At 67.5% G+C, this 24,367-nt stretch overlaps 2 protein-coding genes across 7 annotated transcripts; both read left to right on the forward strand.

Moving 5' to 3' along the window:
* The first annotated feature begins 1,788 nt into the window (after positions 1-1,788).
* On the forward strand, positions 1,789-9,130 carry PANX2 (pannexin 2). The gene is made up of 3 exons (XM_016125358.2): positions 1,789-2,014; positions 5,925-7,385; positions 7,845-9,130. The coding sequence occupies exons 1-3, from the start codon at positions 1,789-1,791 to the stop codon at positions 8,186-8,188; spliced, it is 2,031 nt and encodes a 676-aa protein (XP_015980844.2). The 3' UTR covers positions 8,189-9,130.
* A 3,526-nt stretch (positions 9,131-12,656) lies between these two features.
* On the forward strand, positions 12,657-21,042 carry TRABD (TraB domain containing). 6 transcript variants are annotated; one of them, XM_016125280.2, is made up of 10 exons: positions 12,657-12,749; positions 17,882-17,950; positions 18,255-18,483; positions 18,783-18,949; positions 19,122-19,262; positions 19,683-19,793; positions 19,877-20,016; positions 20,276-20,448; positions 20,525-20,636; positions 20,768-21,042. In XM_016125280.2, the coding sequence occupies exons 2-10, from the start codon at positions 17,918-17,920 to the stop codon at positions 20,943-20,945; spliced, it is 1,284 nt and encodes a 427-aa protein (XP_015980766.2). In that variant the 5' UTR covers positions 12,657-12,749; positions 17,882-17,917; the 3' UTR covers positions 20,946-21,042. The 6 variants fall into 6 exon arrangements, with proteins under 6 accessions (XP_015980766.2, XP_015980772.2, XP_015980773.2 ...); XM_016125286.2 differs by having other exon boundaries at positions 19,122-19,226; positions 20,768-20,945; XM_016125287.2 differs by having other exon boundaries at positions 18,255-18,333; positions 20,768-20,945.
* Positions 21,043-24,367: the final 3,325 nt, after the last annotated feature.

Consider the following 24,367-nt stretch of genomic DNA (forward strand, 5'->3'; position numbering starts at 1 on the left):
AAGCAACAAGGAAGCAAGCAGCCCCAGCAGCACCACTCCGGGGCCGGGGGGCCTTATGGATGTCTGTGCTGGGGAGCAGATGGGTTGTCCGGGGGACGTGAGTTATGTGAGGCTCTAGGTTGTCCAGGAGGCGTCTGGGTTATTGGGGGGTGTCTGCTTGTCTGGGGGTAGCTGAGTTAACTGGGGGTGTCTGTGTTGTCTGGGAGCAATCTTGGGGGGTCTGGATTATTTGGGTGCAGTCTAGGTTGTGAAGGGAGTTCTGAGTTACCTTAGGAGTGTCTGGGTTGTCCGGGGTGTCTATCTGGTTGTCTGGGGTATGGATATGGGGGGGTGGCTATCTGGGAGGCGTCTGAATATCGGGGGGCTCCGGGGTGGAGAGTTGGAGGCAGCCCCACTGCTTCAGCAAGTTGGGCAAGTAGAAGGCAGAGGCATCACGGAGAAACATGCGTGAATTTTAAAAGCGAAGGGGCCCCTGAGAACAGTGACAGCACAGGACTGAAGGGCTGGTGGGCACAGGGCCGCCGTCTGAGACCCCAGGGCAGAGGGCGGCGGGCTCGCTCCCAGCAGCAGCCCAAGGCTGCAAATACGGTCGCTCGGACCGATTTGCGGAACGAAGTTAACATCCAAACACACTAAATATTTTACGAAGGCAGTGCGCGTATGTCCTATTACAGTGGGAAGGGGACCAGCATGAAAGAGTGAAAACCGTGAGCCACAGCAGGTCCCTCTGGCAGCTGCGCTGAGCCCGAACCCTGGCGCAGTTGTAAGGGCCACAGCGGGAATGGGCGAACGGGTGGGCGCGGGGCGCCGGAGCGGGAGGACGAAGGTCAGGAAGGTGGCAGGGCGCGGAGGCCAGAAGCGGAGGCCGCACAGGCCAGGCCTGGGGCTGGTCCGGGCCGCGCCGCGGGGCCGAGGGGCGGGAGGTCCAGGCCGGGGAGGGCGCGGGCTAGGCAGGCGCCGCGGGCCCCGGTGAGGCGCAGTGAGGAAACTCGCGCCGCGGTGTCCGCGCTCAGAGCCGGGGAAGGGCGCCAGGTCCCCCGTCTGCGTCCGCACCGCCCCAGAGCGCGCGGGGGCCTCCGGGCTGCAGCGACGGCCAGGCTTCGAGTAGAGGAGGGGCGACACTGCGAGACGCAACGAGGAGCCCCCTCTTTGCCGGGCCGGGCGGCTGGGGGCCCGGGATGCGGCCGGTCCGGCCCAGCCCCGCCCCCGCCCCGGAGGGCAGCCCCCGACTCGGCCTCGCCCGCCCTCCCCCATCCTGAGAAAGAGAAGGGACCAGTCCTTGTGAATTCATTTTATTCAATTTAAATATTTTTTGCGAAGTCATCGCGGGCGCCGCATCTGCGTGGCGGGGGTGGGGGGGCGGGGGGCGGAGCCACGCCGAGAGTTGCCGCAGGTAAACAGCCCCCTCCCCGCGGCGGGAGCGGGGCCGCGGCCCCAGCCAGGGACACCGCCGCCCCCGCCGGGAGGACGCGCCAGGCCCAGCCGGGCTGCAGCCGAGCGGGGGCGGCGGGGCCCGGCGGCCCGACCCCGGCCCGCGGGGGCGGCGGCGGAGCGCCCCCCACCCCGCTGCGGGCTCCGCGCCCCTCCCGCCCCCCCCCCGCGGCGGTCCCGCGCCCCTCAATACCCTCCTGCCCCCGCCCCGAGCGTCCCTTCCACCCCCGGCGCCCCCTCCCAACCCGGCGCCCCCTCCCGCCCAGCGGCGCCCGCCACCCTCCCCTCCCCCACCCCCGCGACCCCCCGCCACCCCCTCCCCGGCGCCCCCCGGCCGTCGCCGCGCCCCCGCCCCCCATGCACCACCTCCTGGAGCAGCCCGCGGACATGGCGACGGCGCTGCTGGCCGGCGAGAAGCTGCGCGAGCTCATCCTGCCGGGCGCGCAGGACGACAAGGCGGGCGCGCTGGCCGCGCTGCTGCTGCAGCTCAAGCTCGAGCTGCCCTTCGACCGCGTGGTCACCATCGGCACCGTGCTCGTCCCCATCCTGCTGGTCACCTTGGTCTTTACCAAGAACTTCGCAGGTGAGGCGCGGGGGCGGGGGGTGCAGGGGGCGCGTCTGCAGGTGTCGGGCGCTGCCCGCCCTCGCTGCTCCGTCCGCCCCTGGCCACCCCTCTGGGGCCGGCCCTGTCGGCAGCGCCCAGGGGGCCTCTGGGCAGACTTGACACCAGCCATCCTTGCAAGGGGCGCCAGTGGCTCGGGCTGCCCCCGACCCCGCTCCTCCGGGCATTGTTGCCACCTTCCCCTGGCGCTTAGCGGACCCCCTCTGGAACCTCGCGTCCAGGCAGATGAGACGGGGGTCTGGCAGGAGACGGGGAGACCAGGAGGGGCGTGGGCAGGGTCTAAGGGGGAGGAGCCGCCAGGTGAGGACCAGAAAAGGACCTCACAGGTGAGGGGAAGGCTGAGGAGGACGGCAAAGCCAGGCTGGGCGAGCTGGGCTGGGCGGCAGGGGCAGGTCGGAGAGCTGACCCCTGCGAAGTGGGCAAGTTCTGGGCAGCTACAGGGCCAGGCCTCAGGTGGGCGCCTGGGCTTCCGAAATGCCCCCCAGGGTCTGGCTGGCCACGGTTCTCGGCCCAGGTATGGAGGACACCCCTCCCCGGCCCATCGGCCATGTCGGAGGGCCAGGATGCCAGTCTGGGCACGGGGGTCTGGGTCCCTGGGCCCTCGAGGAGGGAGGAGCGACATGTGCCTCTGTCCCCCGAGTGACGCTGGCAAACCGTGCGTCAGTTCCTTCACGCAAGTCTCACCTTCTAGGGGTCCCTGTGACCTGCGGACGCCAGAGCTCAGGGCGGATGTTGTTCTGGCCACCGAATCCCACCCTGGGGTGGGGGACACACCAGTGCCCAGACACTCAGACACTCCTGGGGTTAGGACACACACAGGGGCCAGGAGACACCGCCCGGTCAGGTGTGAATGTGACCCAGGCACGTCACCGACAGGCACAGGGAGCCTCAGGTGCCACTCAGGTGGGCATGGACTCTCCTCGCCTGGGGCCGCTGCAGCAGATGGGCTCCACCTTGGTGCGCGGAGCCTCCTCTCCTCATGGCCTGGGTCCGAGCCCCAGGGGCCCGGCGAGGGTCCCTCCCTCTGCGGCTCCCCGGGGCACGGCAGTCCTGGGCTCAGGGACTGGGCCGGCTCTGCCCCCATCTCCTCACCATCACCTTTGCCCGGGGTGTCTGCGTACAGACCCCCCTCACCCCACAGGACACATCACCAACGGGCCCACTCTGTGACGCCACCTGAACCTGATGCGTCTACGGAAACCCTATTTCCAAACGAGGTCACAGGCACAGACACGGGCTGGGCCTTCGGGGGGTGCAGTTCTCCCCACTGCAGATGCACAGGGCTCAGGTCAGGGCTGAGCTCCCGGGGCAGGGCCCCCACTCCACTGTGATACCAACTCGGCTGGGTGGGGGCCTCGGCACCCCTCGGCGCCCAGCCAGGCTTGGGCTGCTAGAGTCTCCCCGAGTGCACCTGGTCCTGGGGGACCCGCCCCTTCGCCCCCCTGTGCTGCTTACAGACATGTGTGCGCCCGCCTGGCCCCACTGCCTGTGTGGGGACGAAGCAGGCCTCCTGGGCAGTGGCGGGTGGGTCGCAAAACAAACGGGGTCGGCGTGGGTTCTCAGGTCCCCCCCGAGTCAGCGCGCATGCTCGTCCTCACCGCCCGTGGTTTGGGGGCCGTGAACTGCCTCTGCTGTTCGGGTCAGGCCGGGGCGGGACCGCAGCCAGGTCAGGCCCCCCCCCACCCGGCGTACCTCGGCCCAAGGTGCCTGGGAGCAGTGGGGGCCCTTCCCTAGACAGGAGGACAGCGGGGTGCAGGGAAAGGGGGTCCTGCAGGTGAGAACCCTGTGTCTACAGGGTGGGGGCCGGTCAGATGGCGAGGGGCGCGAGGGGAGGGGAGGTCAGAAGCTCTGGCCCATCGCCCCGCACGGCGCTGGGCAGGCGTGAGCCACGTCTGCACGAGCCTGAGCTCAGGTCCAGCTCAGCGTCCAGCATTTTGCTGCCCAGAGGCTCCACACCCCAGCCTGAGCGGGGGCCCCTGCCTGGTGGATGCCCTGCAGCCAGGGAGAGTGACTTCTGCACCCCGGTTTATTCACTGGGAACCCGAGGGGAACACACCCTCTGCCATCCGGGTTGTGATGGAGGGCCTGCGGGGCACTGCCAGGGGCCTCCCTGGACGCTTGTGTCCCCAGCTTGGAGGACGGCAGACGGCAGAAGACCCCAGTGCTGCTGGCCCGCGCTGCTGTGAGCGGACCGCTCAGTGGTGGGCAGGGCTGTGCCCGGCGAGCGTGGGGGCCAGACGGGGCGGCAGAGTCGAAGGGTTACCAGGGTCCTTGGACATCATGCGAGCCCGGGGTGGGGGATCATCTCTGCTTTTTCCTAAAACAGCCAGGTAATCAGGTCCCAGCAGAGCCTGGGGTGCCACCCCAGCCACACAGGTGTCCCCAGGGCCACTCGTCCTACCTAGCTCAGCTCTCTGCTGCTTTCCTTTCCAAAAGGGAAAGGAGGAGCGTTTGGCCCCCTGAGGACCGAGACATGTGAGCTGCGGGGCTCGGTGCCTGCGGGACCCGGGGAGCCCCCAGGTCTCCAGGGTGAGATGCGAGACATGAGAACCCCACCCGGCCAGCTCAGGAAGACCAAGGACGCCCACTGCGGGCCGCCCTGAAGGTCCCCTCGGTGCCGCGTGGGGCGCCCCCATCAGGCATCCTGGGTCCCCCTCGGTGCCGCGTGGGGCGCCCCCATCAGGCAGCCTGGCAGTGTGTTGGTTCACGCCACTGGGGCTGGGGCCAGGGCGGGAAGGGTCGGGGTGGAGGCGGCCAGGCAGCCGCTGGCCGGGCACCGCGCCCGTGCCCGCGGCCACTCCGGCACGGCACGCGCGTCCCGTCTCTCCGTTCTGCAGCTCGGGGGTCAGAAATGCGGCGTAGGGCGCGGAAGCCGCGGGGTCCGCAGGGCCGCATTCGTCCCGGAGGCTCCGGGAGACTCTCCCCGGCCTTTCCCAGTCCCTGCGAGCGCCTGCACCCCTTGGCTCCTGGCTTCCCTGCACCCTCAAGGCCAGCAGGGCGGCATCCCGTCGTCTCCCCAGTCCGTCTCCACCCCTCCTGCCGCCTCGTACGCGGGGACCCCTGTGTCACAGCAGGCCCACCCGGGCAATCCAGGCTCAGGGCCCCAGCAGGCCCCTAGCCTGATCTCTGCAACCTGGCGGCAGGTTGTGGGGAGCCCACGGCACCGCACCACGCGGAGGTCCAGAAAGGCTGTGGGGTCCAGGAACGGTCTGACCTCCCTTGGGGCGGGAGGTTGGGGGGTGCTGGGGCGGGGCCCCGCTCACCTTCGCAGAGCCGGGGAGGGGCAGGTGCTGGCAGGACACGCAGCAGTGGCAGCGGCTCACTGTCACCCGTGGACAGGCACTCGGCGCCCGCACAGGCTCAGACCCGACTGGGAGGGGCTGGGGCCCGGGGCCTGAGGGAGCCTGTGTGGCCTGGGCACAGGCTGGCTTCTCCCTGGAGCCGCATCAGGGGCACTGGCTCTTCTGGGTGCCTTTTCCGAGGCGCTGTCACCCGGGGCAGTGCAAGGCCGGGGCCTGGTCCTGCTGTGCAGCTGGAAGATGGACGGGCGGAGGGGCGTGGCCTGTCCTGCTCCTCCCTGGGACTCAGTGGCCCTGTGTTCACAGGGTTTTGTGGCATTTGGAGAGGGGCCTGATGTGGGAAGTGCAGGCTGGTCCCCTGGGGCTGGTGGGCACAGCTGTACGTGGGAGTACCCAGGGTGAGACCCCTCACACACTGGCGGTTGGGACGTGGGGGAGGGGGAGCCTTGGGACTGGGGGCTTCTGTTTGGGAAACAGCAGTCCCCCGGCAGCTGTGTGGGCGGGGCAGAGCTGGGGCGCAGCGCCCGCGGGGGGCCTCCCGCCCCCAGCCCGCATCTCCTCTCTGCCTCCAGAGGAACCCATTTACTGCTACACCCCACACAACTTCACGCGCGACCAGGCTCTGTACGCTCGCGGCTACTGCTGGACGGAGCTGCGGGACGCACTGCCCGGCGTGGACGCCAGCCTGTGGCCGTCGCTGTTTGAGCACAAGCTGCTGCCCTACTCGCTGCTGGCCTTCGCCGCCATCATGTACGTGCCCGCGCTGGGCTGGGAGTTCCTGGCCTCCACCCGCCTCACCTCCGAGCTCAACTTCCTGCTGCAGGAGATTGACAACTGCTACCACCGGGCGGCCGAGGGCCGCGCGCCCAAGATCGAGAAGCAGATCCAGTCCAAGGGGCCGGGCATCACGGAGCGCGAGAAGCGCGAGATCATCGAGAACGCCGAGAAGGAGAAGAGCCCGGAGCAGAACCTGTTCGAGAAGTACCTGGAGCGCCGCGGCCGCAGCAACTTCCTGGCCAAGCTGTACCTGGCGCGGCACCTGCTCATCCTGCTGCTCAGCGTGGCACCCATCTCCTACCTGTGCACCTACTACGCCACGCAAAAGCAGAACGAGTTCACGTGTGCCCTGGGCGCGCCCCCGGACGGGCCGGCGGGCGGCGGCGGCCCCGCGGTGCGCGTGAGCTGCAAGCTGCCGTCCGTGCAGCTGCAGCGCATCGTGGCGGGCGTGGACATCGTGCTGCTGTGCTCCATGAACCTCATCATCCTCGTCAACCTCATCCACCTCTTCATCTTCCGCAAGAGCAACTTCATCTTCGACAAGCTGCACAAGGTGGGCATCAAGACGCGCCGCCAGTGGCGCCGCTCGCAGTTCTGCGACATCAACATCCTGGCCATGTTCTGCAACGAGAACCGCGACCACATCAAGTCGCTCAACCGGCTGGACTTCATCACGAACGAGAGCGACCTCATGTACGACAACGTGGTGCGGCAGCTGCTGGCCGCGCTGGCGCAGTCCAACCACGACGCCACGCCCACCGTGCGCGACGCGGGCGTGCAGACGGTGGACCCCAGCGCCAACCCCGCCGAGCCCGAGGGCGCCGCCGAGCCGCCCGTGGTCAAGCGGCCCCGCAAGAAGATGAAGTGGATCCCCAGCAGCAACCCGCTTCCGCAGCCCTTCCGCGAGCAGCTGGCCGTCATGCGCGTGGAGAACAGCAAGGCCGACAAGCCCAAGCCCGTGCGCCGCAAAACCGCCACGGACGCGCTGATGGCGCCGCTGGGGGACGCGGGCGCGCGCGCGGCGCACCGCTACAAGGGCGGCGGCGACGCGGGGCCCGCGCCGGGCCCGCCCCCCGCGCCCGACAAGAAGCACACGCGCCACTTCTCCCTGGACGTGCACCCCTACATCCTGGGCACCAAGAAGGCCAAGGCCGAGCCCGCGCCCGCCACCCTGCCCGCCTCCCGCAGCCAGGAAGGGGGCTTCCTGTCCCAGGCAGAAGAGTGCGGACTGGGCCTGGCCACAGCGCCCACCAAAGGTAGGCAGCTGGGCAGGGCCCTGGATGCGAAGTGGGCACCTGGGGTCCCAGGCAGGGGAAGACCCCTCACCTCCCACCCTCCCCAAACCAGGCTTCTGAGGACCTGCCTGGTGGAAGCGGTGAGGGCGGGGAGGGCGCACGGTGGGCCGATTGCAGGGGTGACTGCGGGCAGAGCCTTGCAGACCCCTGTGAGTCGCAAGGGATGAGGCCCCCGGCCTGAGGCTGGAGGCCACATGGCACTGAGGTCACTCAGGCCCTTGCAAAGGCCCTGGACTCGGGCGCTGTAGCTCCAGGGGCCACTGTGTGCAGAGGGTCTCGCCCGGCCAAGGGAGGGAGGGTCAGCCTCTCCCAGGACGCCTCAGAGCCGCACACCCCAGCTGGCCCTCGGCGGCCAGCCTGCCCTGCTGGGGACCGGGAGCCCACTGCAGTGTGACAGCGTCTGTTCTCGGCTGTTTGCAGACGCCTCGCTCCCGGAGGAGGACATCCTGTTCCCAGCAGAGCCCCCCCGGGCCGCGCTGCCCTCTGGGGGCCCATTCCACATCTGCTCGCCCCCCGCGGCCCCCGCCACAGCCCCCCTGTCCCCGGCCGGCCTGGGCAAGGCCGACGCCCTCACCATCCTGAGCCGCAATGCCACCCACCCGCTGCTGCACATCGGCACACTGTACGAGGCCCGGGAGGAGGACGACGGTGGCCCCCGAGCACCCCCGGACGTGGGCGGCCTCATCGCCCTGCCCCCGCCCCAGCAGATCCTCATCGCCACCTTCGACGAGCCGAGGACGGTAGTGAGTACTGTGGAGTTCTGAGGGCTCAGGGCTGCCTGGGCCCGCGCAGGCCCCCTGCATGACCGCGGCCCGCCACCGACCCGAGTCCCACACGGATGTGGCCTCTGCTTCGCCAGCACTGCCCGCCCCAAGCCTCCGCCCGCATGCCTCGGGGCTCAGCACCTCTCCCACCCAGCCCCCCATGGCAGTGTCGGGGGCTGGCTGGGCCAGGGGCTGCCGTGACCCCAGCAGAGCCTCGGCCAGAAAGGCCTGGAGCCCCCATCCCTGCATCAGGCGCCCGGCTGTGAGATGAAGAATTTATTTTTTTAGTCAGTTCTGTCTTGGGCCCGGGATCCTGGCCTTGAGGTGGTCTGTGGGATGACGACTTGGGTCCCAGGCCTGGAAGGAAGCTGGGGACGGTGGCACCGCCAGGCCTGGGCACTCCCAAGGGGCCGTGCTCACGTCTCTTCCCTCGCAGAGGCCAGGGTCCGCCCGCGGGCCAAAGATCAACATGCACTTTCTCCTCGTCCCCTACATACCTGTACTTTATTTTACTATGGTTACTGTAACGAGCGAGTGTATTTATTATCAGGAGACTTAGGGTGCATTTGACACAAAGGACGGTGTGTGCGTGAGTGTGTGAGTGAGTGCAGCAAGGAGGAGGGTGCCCATGTGCGAGCAGATGGGTGTATGAGTGTGCAAATGAGTGTGAGTGGGCACCAGTGTGTGTAAACAGGCCCAGGGGTGAGCGAGTGTGTGAGACTAAGCGTGGGCGCTGGTGTGTGAGTGAGGAAGGAGTCCAACGCAATAACCATGTCCCCCACCCGGGCCACCAGCCGCCCCCCCCCCCGGCCCCGGGGCCCATGCCGCTTCCCGTGGGCACCCAGGGCCGGTGCTCGGTGGGTCTGTCCCTATTACCTCAGCCACGGCAACAACGTGACAGTATTAACAAGGTAGCACCGAGCATATCAATAAATGTTATTCTGATACTGTCTGCGTCCCGCGCGGTCCATCCTGCAGGCAGCCTATACTTTGGCGGGGGCCCCCTGTGTCTGGGTGCCTCCACCCAGTTGCACGCCCATCCCTGGGCCACCATTGTCACAAGCTGGGGAATGGCGATGCCACAGGTTCAGCAAGTCAAAAACGAGCCCCCAGGAAGCTGTCCTCTCCTTCAGATGCCTGGGGACAAAGGGCTGTCAGATATACCTAGCAGAACATGATTACAGTCAGGACCCAGAAGAGGCATCCTTGATGTGGTCCAGAGATGCTCCTAATACAGGGGTCCAGGTCAGGGGTCTTGTTCACCAGGCCCAGGACTCGGGCAGGGACAGAGCTGGCGCCACGTGCACCGTGGAGCCACATGCCCTGCAGGCCACCGCAGGTGGTCCTGAGTGTCCGGATGGGCGCTCCGCGCAGGCAGGTAGCTGGGGCAGTGTGGGGGCTAACGCAGGCAGGTGCGGTCTCAGTCGCCTGGAGGCTGGGCGGAGGTCAGAATGCACACCTGCTGCGCCTGGCGCAGACTCAAGCCTACCGCCCTCCACGGCCCCTCAGCTCGCCCCGAGCAGCCGCGAGCTGCCAAGCCAACCTTCCTGGGAGTCGGAAGGTCGTCCAGGGAGACGGGCAGGGGCTCCGACCCACCACGTGTTTGAAGCGCTGGTTTTACTGATATTCAGATGTGGTGAGGCCATCGGATCAGGAGACAGCTGCCATTGAGAAGAGTTTGTGCTCACGGGCTACAAGAGAAGGGTTCTGCCACCGGGCCACACGGGAGGCCGCGGGTGGGACAGGAGGCAGAGGGAGCCAGGGACAGTGGCCGCAGGAGACTGCGGTGGTTTCCGCTGGAGGGAACGGGAGGCCAGGCGGGCGCGGTCGAGGACGGCGGGAATACCATCAGAGGCTCCGGGTGCGGGCGCGCCCGCCTCCGCGAATCCGGCGGGGGGGGGGGCGGGGGGGGACGGGGCGGGGGGCGCAGCCCGTGCAGCAGCCCCACAGCAGAGGGGCGGGCTCTGGGACGGCTGTTTGCACTTGGAGCTCTGGGCTGTCTAGGAACTGGCTCCTGGGAGAGGGCGGACTCTCTGCAAGATGCCCCAGAGCCCAAAGCAACAGAAAACGAAAAGGCATAGCTAATGCACCCTGTCCCCAGAAAGCACACACCCTCACCTGGGCCTGGACACTCCCTGGCCGAGGGTCACATGCCTTGCAGCCCGCTGCTCCTCTGGTGGACACTCAACCTTTATTTCCATGTGTCCACAGGAAGGGACCCCTTGTGCCCCCAGGACCGGAGCAGGCTGGCTAGTCCTGCGCGGCAGGACGAGCCCCTGGCCCTGGGCGGCTTCCCCTGTGGGGTCACACTGGCACCTGGCTCCATTGAGAGGATAGAAGTCTAGGTGACCCATCCGCGGAGCCCAAGTCACGCCGGCCTCAGGCGGCAGCGTTCACCTCAGACTCCCTGCCCCTCCCCAAGTGTGGCTGGAGTCAAGGCTGACCTCCCGACTGTCCCCAGCCAAACTCACCTGCCCACCCCACCCATCTGCCCCGGGCCCCCAGCAGAGCCCTGCACTGCCACCCTGCCCCACCGTGGCCTCCAGCTTGTCCTGCGCCCCCTGGCGGCTCCACGCAGCCTCTATTGGGGCGTGGGGCCCGCAGTCCCTGCACACACCCTCCCGCCAGCGAACAGTGCACAGGGATCCAGGCGGGGCTGTGTGTCCTGGGGTCTGTCTTCAGGGGGCTCACTCTGCCAGGCTGCCACCGCCAGTCCCCAGGTGCGAGGCCTGCCAGGACATTTCAAGCCAAGTCCCACCCAGAAGCGGTAAGTCTCTTCGAGTAAGCCAATGCCCGTGGTGTGAGCTGACCCTTGCCCTGGTTTACTGGCAGAGAAGGGCCTGCGTCAGCATCCCACAGGTGCCAGGGGATGGCACCGTGCCCCTGAGGAGGGCTCTCACGTTCCTCTGAAGCCCTCCGCCCTCCATGTCCTCACTCCTCCCCAGCACCCCGCAGGGTGGACGGGGTGGGTGGGGGCTACCGTCTCTCCCTCTCAGAAGAGGAGAAGCTTGGGGAAAACCTTGTACCCCACTCCACACAGCCAGGCCTGGAACCCAGGCCCCTTCCCACATGCCAGCTTGCTCCTGACCCCAGGCAAGTGCCCCGGAGTGGACCATGGCAACCACCTGGCTAGCACCACTGCTCTACTGTGTGAAGGTGGCCAAGGTCGGGAGGGCAGGAAAGACCCGTGCTGGCAGAGCGAACAATGGCAACCAGACAGCGAAGGCGCTGACCAGAGGCCCATGGACCAGAAGTGCCTGTCCTGCACCAAGGGAACCGACCTCCCTGAGGCCAGCCTGCCCCTGGGAGGAGGGTGGCAGCCAGGCAGACGGCCCAGCCTGCTGGCCTGCAGGGGAGTTCTCCACGTCAGCCAGGCCACAGCGGCCGCCCGCAGACTCAGCCGTGGGCACCTGCGCCCCCTACCGGGCACCTGCGCCAGCCCAGCACCTCAGAAAGCTGAGGCTCTGCTGGAATTCGCCTGCCGGGGGCTGCACTAGCCCCTCACGCCCAGGCCTGGCGGGGTCCTTCCAGGTCCAGGCCGGGGGAAGGAGAGCCTGCTGGGGCAGTGACTGCTGGGGCCCCACTCTAGCTGGTGGCCCCAGAGTGGCTTGTCCTAGGACAGAGAGCCGGTTCCTCCTCCTTTTTCTAAAGGGAGCCCTTCCCCTCCCTCACCGACTGGTGCCGGAGTCGGACCAGGTGGCCTTCTGCAGAGCCTGCAGTCCTGGGCCAGATGAGAGTCACAATGAAGCGGCGTCCAGAAGGTGGACACAAGCTTCCGGGGGAGGCTGGCTGGGGGTCCACGGGCGCTGCAGGCCGGAAGCCATCAGCACACCCACCACCCGCCACCATCGCCTGCCCGGCGCGCAGCCCCAGCGCCTCGGCCACCGGGTCGGTCCCGCCAGTGCTGATGTTCCACCCGGGAGCTGGCCGGCTAGGGGCGAGGGGGGGGGCGGGCAGGCGGCCGCGGGGCGCTCTGCGTCCTCCTCCCACGCCCGCCCCCGCGCACCTCGCGCCAGCTCGGGCCCTGGGAGCGGGGAAGGATGGGGTCCGCTCGTCCCCCTCCGAGGGTCAGCCACCATGCCGACGGATGGCACCCCACGAACGGAGTTCCCTGCTCCTCGTATCCCATTCTGGTTTGTCCCTTTCTTGCGAGATTGACATTCTGTGTCACTGGACGCAAAGCCACTCTATGGACGCCGTACGGACATCATTTTACAGACACAGTTGCGGTCACAGAATTTAAGAGCTCTTCGAAAGGCCGCCCCGCTCGGGCGGCGGGCCGAGGACTCGAACTCGTGTTGCGGTAGCCGCCTCCCGCGTTCGAGGACCAGAGTCTCCGAGGCGGGGCGGGGCTTCTCGCGCGCGGCCCCCTGGGAAGTGTAGTCCACGCGCGCGCAGCCAGGGCACGCAGGCGGCACGCGGAACTGCGCTTCCCGGCATGCCGCGCGCTCCGGGCCCGGCCGCCGGCCCGTCGGCCGCTCCGCCCCGCGGCCCCCGGCCCGCCCCGTCCGGTGGGGCGACGAGTCGCATGGAGGCCGGCTGAGGAACGCCGTCCGCCTCGGTACGCCGCGCCGCGCGGGCCTGGGGCGGAGGCGGCGCTCGGGGTCCCGGGGGCGGGGGTCGCGGCCGGGGCTCTCCGGCCCCAGCGCGGTGCTCGGACCGGAAGGGCGCGCGGGGCGGGGACTGGCGGCGAGGGTCGCGAGGGCGCGGGTGGCGCAGGCCGGGGAGGGGGCGGCGTTCCCGGCCCCGGGCGGGGGGCGACGGGGTCTGGCGGGGACGCGGCCCCTCCCGGGCGGCCGTCCCGCCCGCAGGCGAAGCGGGGCGAGGCTGCCATATGGCGGAGGGTCCCCCAGGACCCCCGCCTGTCGCGGCCAACTTCAGAGGCCGGTGAGTCTTGACTCATTGCTAGGAAGCAGCCTCGCTGAGATGTAACTTGGGTGCCACAAAGTCCCCGTCCGCGCGACTGTGGGACGCACCCCCAGCACGCGTATTGAGGCTGCCAGCAACTCTCTCGGAGTCCTCTGCTGGCCGGGGGCTCTGGACAGGCTCGTTAGGGAGGGCGTGGTTTCCGGGGGGAACCCGCCTGGCCCTCGGGGCCTCCTGCAGAGGACGGCGCACGGGCCGCAGGCTCGCGAGGGCTCTGCTCGCCCTGCCTCCCTGGCCCTTTTGCCGCAGCTTCCTCCTTTGCGGTGTGGCTGGGAGGGAGCGCTGAGCCAGGGCCACACGTCAGCCTCGCGGGATGGCAGTAATGCCGTATGTCTGAGGCCGCTGTCCGGGCGAGGGCCGCCCCTACGCAGCGCCCTGCGGTGGTGGTCAGCGTGGGGCCCAGCGGGGGGCAGTGTTCAGGTTCCAGGAGGGTCAGCCAGGTATGCTGGACAAGGAGCCATTCAGGCTTCCAGCTCGGGTGCCAGTTGGCTGGTGTCCTCCAGAGCAATCCCAAACCTTGCCACACCTCCTGCCAAACCGAGGGGTGTCTCCAGTGGCAAGAGTGCCCGGGTTTCAGAAGTGGGGGCATAGGGGAGGGCGGGGCTTCGGGCCGCAACTTGCTGCCTCCCAGGCAGTCATCTCTTTTTGCTGCTCGCTTAGCTCTCCAGTTTGGGACTCGGCTTTCTGAGCAAGCCTAGTGGCTTGGTTGGGAGATGAGGTTTTTCTGGAAACTCCATTCAGCACTAGTCAGCCCTTGGCCAGTACTGAGAAGCCAGGCTGGTGTTCCAGAAGGCATGTTCTGGATCCTCAGTTTTTAGAGGGGTGGCAGGGAGAGGAGGAGTATCTCGCTCTGGGCCTTGTGCCCTGAACCTTAACAACATACCACAGGTCAGGCATCCTCAGCAGCCTGTTTCCTCACAGTTTTGGAGGCTAAAGATGGAGGTGCCGGCTGGTTTGGTTGCTGGCGAGGACCCTTTTCCTGGCTTGTAGACGGTGGCCTTCTACTGTTCTCTCTGCTCTCTTACGGGCACTGATCCCATCATGGGCCCCACCCTCCCCGGGCCCCACCCTCCTCACCTGATTGGAACCCAGTCACTCCCAGAGGCCCCACCTCCTAACACCATCCCTTGAGGATTAGGGCTTGAACACGTGATTCTGGGGAGATACAATGCAGCCCCTAGCAGTGGGCCCCAGGAGAAGGGACAGCTGTCTGGGCTAAACAGGTGGAATGCGGCCTGCCTGAACTGTCTGATGTTAGATTCTGTGCAGTGACAGACACCCAGCAAAACATTTTCAGATGCTCATGATCTCATGCGACGCAGGACAACTTAACGCGTTACTCTGATCTGTGTCCCAGGGCTACGCACCCCAGGTGGGTCCCTAACTCAAGCGGGGCTCTTCCTGCCCTTTGAGTGGCGCCTTCTCTGGCGTGCTTGACGAGGCGGATCCTCTCGGGCCGTCGGGAACTCCACAAGCTGTGGAGTTTGTTTCCTGCAAGTACGTGGCGATTCTGCTGTCATCTGTGTGGAGGACTGTAACGCCCAAAGCCAGACAGTGGCGGTGTCCCTCTACAGGCGAGACGCCTCGGACAGCTCGTGTGTCAGGGTCTTGTGAAACCAGGCCACAGGTTATTGTCATGCCCGCAGGTGTTTCCCCTGCTCTTTTCTGGGGACAGGAGAGCATGCCCTAGCAGAGCGAAGCTCAGAGGGGTCTAGAGGTCATGGGCCGAAGTGGCATCTGAGTGTGGCATGAATTCTGCAGCCTGGGGAGTGCCTCCTGTATGTGGACAGGTGGGACGGCTGGGTGGACAGGTGTCCTGCCCAAGGCTACGCAGCACTAAGTGGCCGATCTCAGAGCTGGCCAGCCCCATAGTGTCCCCCACAGCACAGCTGCCGGCAGACCTGCGGCCCGACGGCCAGGCCCTGCTGCAGGCAGCCCACTCAGGAGGCATCTCCTACCAGTGGTACCCAGCTCCTTCCCCAAGTCGTACTCTGCGGACGGCCCCGCGTGGCAGTGACAGCTGGTTGGGGGGGAGTGAGGACGGTGGCGCCTGGCAGAAGTGTCCAGCTTTGGGTTGGGTCACACAGGCTGCCCAGAGCTGTCCCGGCTGCGGGGCCCGGGCTCCGGAGCCTGGGTGTAGGAGAGGCACACTTGTCCCCCCTGAGGGTGTCAGGTAGCAGTTTGTTGTCACTGCAGCAGTCAGTGGTGTGATGACCTGCTGGGACCCAGAGGTTTTGTGGCAGGAAACCGGGAAGGACACGGATGCTCCATGGGCCAGCAGGTATGGCGATGGGGCCCGGACGCAGCGGTCTGTGGAGTTAGGCCGTTTGCTCTGGTGCCGCATAGTGGTGAGCGTGGCAGGGAAGGGACGTTAATAGCCCTACAGAAGTCACATCCCGCGTGGGCATCACCGGAACCCTGGCCAAGGGTGAGGGCACCAGAGTACTGGAAGGCGGTAGATAGATGTGGTAGCATCAGAGGGAGGTGCTTCAGAATTGGGCTCGGCGCTGAGGGGTCCTCAGTGGCCTTTCTGCCTGACCCCTCCCAGGCCAGGCGCCCGCCTCGGGGGAGCAACTGCTGGGAGCAGGTCAGGGAGCGCGAGGGGACCTGGGTCCTGGTGCTGCAGCGGGGTGACCCAGCCATCGTGGGGCTCAGAGCTGATCAGCCCTGGAGAGGTGCACAGGCTTCCGCCTGGGCCTCGGAGGGTGGGCCTGACCAGGCTGGGCCCTGCGTGCCGGCCCAGCCCTGTAGCCACCACGCCCACGGGAGGGCATGCCAAGGCCACCATGCCCGCGGGAGGGCGTGCCGAGGCCACCTGGTGGCCTCCAGCTTGCTGGCTGTCGCGCAGGATGTTCCTGAAGTTTTTCTCATCCTTTGGCAGCCTCGTGCTGCTCGGAATCGAGACTCGTTCGCTTCTGTGTGTAGAGCGGACTGAGGGCAGTTCTGTCCAGCTGTGCCTTCTGGTGGGCCCAGGACTGAGAGGCAGCAAGCCCCCTGCTGTGACCTCTGTGACCTGCCCTCCACGGGGGCGGGGGGGGCTACACACTTCCTGTAGGATCCTCCGCCTGGCATCAGCCGCGAGCTTTCACTAAGATGCCGGGAAGGAGGTGCTGGGCCGTGAGGCCCAGGTGAGCTGCTGTCCTCGGGGCTGGGCAGAGGCCAGCCTGAGCCCAACCCGGTGCTGCTGGGACTTCCTGGGCGGGGACACCCCACTGCGGAGGAGCAGTGCAGCGCCCGCCTGTGCGGGGCCTTCCGGCTTCCGCTCGGCTCTGCTGTCCCCCTCCGTGGCCTCTGCCCTGCTGCCCGGGGCCCAGTGCTTCCTTTGGCCTTAAGCCAGTCCCTCTTCCGGACCCTTCCTCCGACCCCTTTTCTTCCAGAAGTCCTCTCCGTCCTCGGGACGGGCCCCCCGCTTCTCGGTCAGCTCCAGGCTGGTCAGGTGGAGTTTGGTTACACCTGGGGGGCCCCGCCCTGACCTTCCTCCCGGCCGAGGAGAACGAAGGGGCGGTGGTGAGTCCCTGGGTTGGCCGTGTGACCACGGGGTACAAGGGGAGGAGTCAGGCGTGGCGTCACGCTCATTCTGTTATTTTTGTTTTCATCCTGAAAGTTTTGGAAAGCGTACATTAGTGAGCCCGGGGCGGCCCCCTGCAGGGTCCACCCTGTGTGTCCCCAGAGGTCACATGAGTTCACGACTCGCAGAGACAGACTCTGAAACCAGCACTGGATGAGGATCGCCCCTCCGCGGCTACCTCAGTCACCTGCCTGCTTCTCCGCTGGGCGCACGGTCGTAGACGGTGTTCTCGAGCTGGGCTGTCCTGCCCTCTGTGGCAGCAGCCCCTGGCTCCTGTGACTAAACTCAGGTGGCCCAGAGGCTCCATCTGACGCTGGGGGGCGGGGGGCGTGCCGAGGCCGGGGAGGCCAGCTCGCTCTCCTCCGCGCCTCCCCCGGAGTCCCCGCCAGCAGGGCCGGGGCCCAGAATGCCAGGTCCTGACTCTGGCCTCAGCTGCCTCCCGGGGCCCGGGAGCCTCGTTCGTTGGCCCTGGTGGCCTCGCCGGCAGTCCCCTCCGGGGAGAAGGGCCGTTTCCCAGAGGGGAGCGGGGGAGGCTGGCGCGCCACCGGGGCCTTGCCGCCGTTTCCGTGCCGCTTGACCTCGTGTCCCTTACGACAGAAGAGGCTGGGCTCCGAGTGACACGGACACACGGGCGTGTCCCGCGCCTCTGCTGACGCCCGCGTGGCCCCTGACGACGTCCTGGGGGTGGGCCGCCCGGCGCGCTCCGGGGGCCCAGCTCTAACTCGGTCCATGGAGCTGCTTCTCCGTTTGGTTTTCTCTCTTTAGAAAGCGTTGTAACTTGTGTTTTGCTGCAAAACCAGAGAGGCGCTCTCCAGTGTGCCGGGCCGCTGCCCTCCTCTCTGTTGTGGGAACAGGAGGCGGGGGCGGCAGGTCCTGCTCGCGGAGGACCCCAGGCTCGTGGCCACGGCCCAGCGGACACCCCAGCTCTGCCCTCGGCCCCGGCCTGCAGGGCTGGCCTGTTGCTCATGGCCGGAGTCTCACCCCTGCCGTCCCCTCCCTGGGGACCCTGGACCTCAGCTGCCCACAGTTGGCAGAGGGCTCGCATAGGATCCAGTGGCTGATGACATTGAGGCAGGGACACTGCAGTCCCACTTAGGGGTCATTTGGGACGATCGACCGAGCCCCCTGAAGAGCCCATTGGCACCGAACCCTGCGCTCTGCCCGGGGCTGCAGGTGAGGACACACCTGTGTCTCCTCAGGCCTCACTCGGTGCTGCCGGGAGCCGCCACGAAGCCATGGAGGGGGAGGAGGAGCAGCTGCCTCAGGAGGTCAGAGACCGGGCAGCCCGGGGGTCCAAGCGCTGTGGGGTCCCTCAGGGCGGCCTCCCGCGGTCACTAGAGAATGTGTGGATCTCTTGCAGGGTCCTGGGGTCCACTGGGGGTTCCTGGGGTGGGGCGCCCTGAGGATGGCCGTCTGCAGAATAATCGCCCCTCAGAGGCTTCTAGTCATGGGGAGCGCGTGGCCCGTGGGGTCAGGGGTTCTCAAGCAACCACACGAATGAGGGCGGGCCCGTCGGGACAGGGGTGCGCAGAGCGTGGGCACCCCGACTCAGATACTCCCCTTCCCTCGCAGGCCCACGCAGAACCCCCTGTGACGTCAGGAGCTTCGGAGGTGGTGCCCAGGGTGCTTTCCGGAGAACCCCAGAACCTATGTCTGTGCTCCCTGAGTCTGCTCAGCACTGGGCAGGAGGGGTGGGCAGCTCCCTGGCTGGCAGGGCTTAGACCGGGTGGCCCCCCAAGTTTGCGAAGGGGGGCCCTGGCCTGCCCCGGGGTGTTGCGAGGGGCTCTTGAGCGCACGTGGGGTGAGCAGAGCTGTCCCAGGTGCTCCCCCTCGGGGGTGGGTCTGGTCAGTCACACTCCATAGTGACTGCGGACTGGTGGCTCTGAGAGTGTGTGGCGTCCAGCCCGGGAGGGGCCCCCTGGGAACAGTGCCTTTTGCTGGGGAGCATGTGTCCCACTGTGCTTCTAGCTTCCAGAGTGTGGCACGCCCCCCCCCCCCCGGCCCCCCGGCACCTCGCAGCCCTGAGAACCTGGAGGCTCCACGCAGCCCAGCTGCCAGGGTGGGTGGGCGTCCCCAAGCTGGGTCTTGCTGTACTTGCAGCCGACGTGGACGCTTTCAACCTGCTGCTGGAGATGAAGCTGAAGAGGCGGCGAGAACGGCCCCACCTGCCTCGCACGGTCACAGAGCTGGTGGCCGAGGACGGGAGCAGAGTGTACGTGGTGGGCACAGCCCACTTCAGTGACGACAGCAAGAAGGACGTCGTGAAGGTGAGCCGCCCCCTGCCGGCACCCTCGCCGCCGCCCGCCGCCGCCCCATGGGGCGGGCAGACCTGCCGCGGCACCTTCTCTAGTTGCTTGAAGAACGGAGTCAGCCCCGGGGTCTGCGCGCAGGGCGGGGTCCGTGGATGGCTGGGCCCGGGGTGACGGTCGCCCGTTGCAGACGATCCGGGCGGTGCAGCCGGACGTGGTGGTGGTGGAGCTCTGCCAGTACCGCGTGTCCATGCTGAAGATGGACGAGCGCACGCTGCTGCGGGAGGCCCGGGAGGTCAGCCTGGGGAAGCTGCAGCAGGCCGTGCGGCAGGTGCGGCCCCGCCCCCGCTCTGCCGTCCTGTGAGGCGGGGGCCCCGGCCCGTGGGGGAGGGAGGCGTGGGCGGCGCAAGGTCCCTGGGGCTCCGGGTGGTCTCGGTGCCACGTGGCGACCCACCTGCCGGGAACAGTATGCCCACTGCGTCTGCCACACGTGGGCCCAAGTCCAGTGCACCGACAGGCGCCCACATAGGGGGAGCGTAACGGTCTGGGCTGGAGAGGTGAGAGGGGACGAGGGTGTCCACTGGGCAGAGGCCGGGCAGCCAGTCCACGACTGCGTAGCCCCGAAGCGCAGCCTGCCCCCCCCCGGGAGGGCTTTGCCAAGGGCCAGGAAGGGCCTTGGACGTCCACCGTGCTGTGGTGGCCCCGCCAGGCCCTCGGTCAGGGCGCTGAGCCGGGCTCTCTGTCCCTGCAGAACGGCGTCATGTCTGGACTCATGCAGATGCTGCTGCTGAAGGTGTCGGCCCACATCACCGAGCAGCTGGGCATGGCCCCTGGCGGCGAGTTCAGGGAGGCCTTCAAGGAGGTGGGCCCGGGCTCGGCTGGTGGGGGCGTCGGGGCCGCCTGGGGGGCTGCGGCCACCCCAGCCAACCCCAGCTCCTGCCGCAGGCCAGCAAGGTGCCTTTCTGCAAGTTCCACCTGGGCGACCGGCCCATCCCCGTCACCTTCAAGAGGGCCATTGCTGCGCTGTCCTTCTGGCAGAAGGTCAAGCTGGCCTGGGGCCTGTGTTTCCTGTCGGACCCCATCAGGTAGGGCAGCCGGCCCAGGACAGCGGCCGGCGGCATGGGCGGTGGGAGTCTGCAGAGCTCCTGGCCCTCTCATGGCCGAACCCCGCCATGCGGCACGTCCCTCTTGTCCCTGGGCCAGGCCTCCTCAAACAGGGCCTCCCTACCCCTCCTGCTGCTGCAGCCCCAAACCAAGTGTGCCCAGGTCCGTCCTGGGTCAGTAGCACCAGCCTCCCGGGGCCGCCGGTCCCCGCGGGGCTGGCAGCTCGCCTCCTGCCCCCAGCAAGGATGACGTGGAGCGGTGCAAGCAGAAGGACCTGCTGGAGCAGATGATGGCAGAGATGGTCGGCGAGTTCCCCGACCTGCACCGCACCATCGTCTCCGAGCGCGACATCTACCTGACCTACATGCTGCGGCAGGCGGCCCGGCGCCTCGAGCTGCCGCGCTCCTCCAACGGTGACGGCCGGTCCGGGCGGGGGCGCCCTGGGGGCCTGCTGCTGACAGGCGGGTGCTGACAGTTGCTCCCCCACAGCCGAGCCCAGGAAGTGTGTCCCCTCCGTGGTGGTGGGCGTCGTGGGCATGGGCCACGTCCCCGGCATTGAGAAGAACTGGACCACTGACCTCAACATCCAGGAGATCATGACGTGAGTGCCACCTGCCCCTCGGGCTCGCCAAGCACAGACCTGGGCCGGGAGAGGTATGGCCGTGCCTGGGTGGGGGCCGGGGAGCACACACCCCGAACCAGGCCCAGCCTGCTCTCCCCCCCGCCCCCCAGCGTGCCCCCGCCGTCCATCTTCGGCAGAGCGTCCCGGCTGGCTGTGAAGGTCGCCTTCTTGGGCCTGCTGGGCTACGGCCTGTATTGGATGGGGCGCCGTACCGCTGGCCTGGTCCTCTCGCTGCCTGCCACCCAGTACTGCCTGCAGAGGGCGTCCTCAGCTCGGCCTCACAAGTAGGAGGGGCGCAGGGAGCCGCCACACCTGAGGGGCCATCCCCACGCCTTGCCTGCCCTCCCCCAGCCCACCCAAATAAAGAATTATTTAACTGCTCTGAGCTCAGGCTCCCCAGCCCGCCCCAGGGGCTGCTCACGGGTTCTCAGGCACCAGTCTGGGGAGGGCCGAGGCCACGCCTCCCCGCCAGCCCCTGCCCCTGGGCGGTCGCCGGGCTGGGCCACAGCCAGCAGTCCCTTCCCTCACTGTGCCTTCGGCTGTGCGTCAGCGCCCGGCGCGCCTGGCCTGGCGGCTCGGGCCGGGAGCGCGAGAGCACCCAGAACTCTGGCCTGGCCCCTGGGAGTAGTCCTCCCGGGGGAGCAGCTTGGCCAAGCCTGGCGGCCGGATGCGCACCAGCACCACTCTGCCTGCAGAGGTTGTGTGTTCTTGGCTTTTAAAAATCTCTGAAATTTTTTACTCAGGTAACTTTAACTTAAACAAAGTGAAGCAATGTCAGGAAATACGAGCCTTAAATCTGGTCGGGACAGGGAGGACGGCTTTCCCTCGGGGTCCCCGAGGGATTGAGCGTGCAGGCAGGCCCAGCCCTGGCAGCAAGGGCCCATCCCGCTGCCCCCAGCCTGCTTCCGGCCCCCGAGCGTCCGGCAGGGAGCCTGTCTGGCTGCGGGGGGTCACACCTGCTGATGCGCAGCTGGTGGGGGGACCTGCGGGTCTCCCCTACCCTCAGTGGACAGATGGTGTGTGTCCGCCAGGGCCCGCCAGTTTGCATATGTGCCCGCAGGCGCCCACCGCCCTCTCGTGAGCCCACCTTAGGGTGCTGCAGACAGGAGCCTGAGGCCGGGCTGGCCCCTGGTCACTGCCCTGTGCGCAGTCAGCAGGTCCTGGTCGTCGGTTTAGGACGAGGCGCAGCAGGTCCTGGTCGTCAGTTTAGGACGAGGCGTCTGCGCAGCCCAGCTGGGCCACGCTTGACTGTCGAGTCAGCGTGTCACCAAATCAGGGGAAACCCGCGGCCACGCAGGGCTGGGGAGCCTCGGGCTGGACCGTGTCCCTCCTGCCGTTCATGTACTGTTCCTCAGAAACAAATAAAAGCTACTTTTGGAAGCTCCTGCTTTGTGATATATGTGAAAATGGGACTCAGTTGACGAGGTGCCACCCTGGGCCACCGTTGGGAGGGGCAGCTGGGGCCCGGGCTGCGAGGTAAACTCTGGTGGCACTGCTGTGGGTGCTGGGACTTAACTGCCACCACCTGCCTCTCATCAGAGGATATAGGCCCTGGCCCACCCCAAGCAGGGAACCAGCCCACTGGGTGGGCCAGCCAAGGTGCAGTGTGCGCAATCAGCCCCGCCCACGCCCTGCGCGGTCTGCCCCGCCTTCCGCGCTGCTCCCGGGGAGGGGAGGGGGCGTGGCCGGAGAGACGCGGTGCGCCTAGCGGGGTTTTGGAGTAGGCTCTTCTCCATGATGTCTGTCCCCCAAGAAGCATGGCCACCCACCCCATGCTGCGTGTCTGTTCTCTGCCTCTGCCACGGGCCAGCTCCCCAGTACAACAGCAAGGGCAGTGATCGTGGCCGGCAGGCTGGTGGGTCTCGCTAGCCTGAGGTGGGCTGAGACCTCCGGGGCTCTGAGGCTCCCAAACCCACCCTTGATTGGTCTTCTTGCCATAGGTCCAGGCGGTACAGCTGGAACCCCGAGGTCTGTCTGGGTGGGTGCAGGCTGCACAGCCTCTGACTCAGCAGCACCCACAGGTCTGCACCCAACAGGCCTCACTTCCCATGAGGACCTGCCTGGGGGAGGGGCAGACAAGGGACAAGGGTTGCGGCTGGGCTTGGGGCAGCTTCCAGACCACCTCCAGACTAGGAGAATAAAGACAGGGAGACCGTGGCAGACCCTCCGAGGGCAGCAGGTGAGGTCCACGTTGGACCCTTGGGGGAGAGGTGGTGTCCAGGGGCAGTGAGAAGAACTGGGGGTCTGGCTGGGGGTGGGGGGCCAGCAAACGCATGGATCCCAAGGGACAGCCCCTTCCAAGAGAGCAGTATCCCGAGGCGAGGGCTGAGGTTGCCGATCATCTGCTGACTGCTACAGGGCTCTGTGGGGGGCTCTGGTGGCAGTTGCCCCGAGAGCATGGCCCCCGCCTGGGCCCTGGCCTCTCCTGGCATGTATCCCACCGGAAGGGCTCTCCTGACTGGGTGGAGGAGTACAGAGCCCCGGGGCGTGTGCAGTGTCCAGCCGGAGGGCCTAGCTCCCTTCCAGGCAAGCGGCCTGCGATGTGGGGACGAGGGGCTGTTTTGTCTGTCACTCACTCAGGCTGGGCAGGGCGAGCCAGACCGGGCCTTCCGGATCCCACGCCAGGCCTCCCTCTCAGGCACCGAGTGGTTGCCGAGCCTCTCTGCGGTCAGGACAGGCTGGGAGAGAACCCTGACGGCCTGCCTCCAAGGGAGTGAACCGAGAGAGACCCAGAGTACGAGCGCAAATGAGAACAGGAAGCCGCGAAGTGGGGGCGTGAAACGACACGCACTGGGCGGTGGCCGTGACTCTTCACCTATCTGAGTGTGCGTTACACTCACAAGCAGAAAAACTAAGGTTTCACCTTCTTATAAAATAGCAGTGCTTAGGGGAGCGTGGGCGCCCTTCTCTCCGACGGCAGGGGCGGGCCTGATGGGGTCCGTCTAGGCAGAGCGGGGGAGGCAGCTGCGGTGACTGCCCTGCCCCCAGGTTCTCTGTGACATGCATACGGACGGCGGCTGCGTGGTGACTCGGAGTTGAGACCAGGGCAGGGAGAGGCCGCTGGGCTTTGCGAAGTGCGGGCAGCACACACGGCGTCAGAGCCGTGGACGCAGCCGCGAGGGCCGTGCTGCCCGTGCTGCCCTGGCGCAGCCAGGCGCCCCAGGCCTGGTCCCTGAGGCCGCAGTTTTGATCCCCACCAGAAACACAGGGCAGGCCTCGGGGTGGGGGTGCTAGCAAGCAGCCAGCCTGAGACCAGAGTCCCACTCCTACAGGACAAGGACAACCACATGCTGTGAGCCCACCATGACAACTTCCCCACGGACAAGGAAGGCCAGCTGTACCGGCTGAGCCTTGGCCGGCACCTGGGACACTGGAGGTGCCTGGGAAGGCTGGGGGCTCCTGGGCACCTCTCTGCCCCAGAACATTATGCTTTGCTCACAAGCCCCGGCTGGGGCGGGGCGGCTCACAGAGGGGTTGGAGTGGGGAGGGAAGCCTGGGACCCCAGAGAGCGGGACTTCCTGGCCCCTCCGTGCCAGCCTCTGCTCCTGAGGCTGCTGCTCCCCACGCACCTGCTCTGGGCTCCCAGATGGCGAGGCCCAGTGTGGATCCAGACCCACCACGGGGATAAGAGGCTGCGAGCACACCACCCACGCCCCCAGGGGCCGCGTCTTTTCCCAGGCTCTGGTGGCACGGACCACCCTGAGGGCTGC

The sequence above is a fragment of the Rousettus aegyptiacus genome, unplaced genomic scaffold (genome assembly GCF_014176215.1).
Source record: "Rousettus aegyptiacus isolate mRouAeg1 unplaced genomic scaffold, mRouAeg1.p scaffold_m13_p_2, whole genome shotgun sequence".
NCBI lineage: Eukaryota > Metazoa > Chordata > Mammalia > Chiroptera > Pteropodidae > Rousettus > Rousettus aegyptiacus.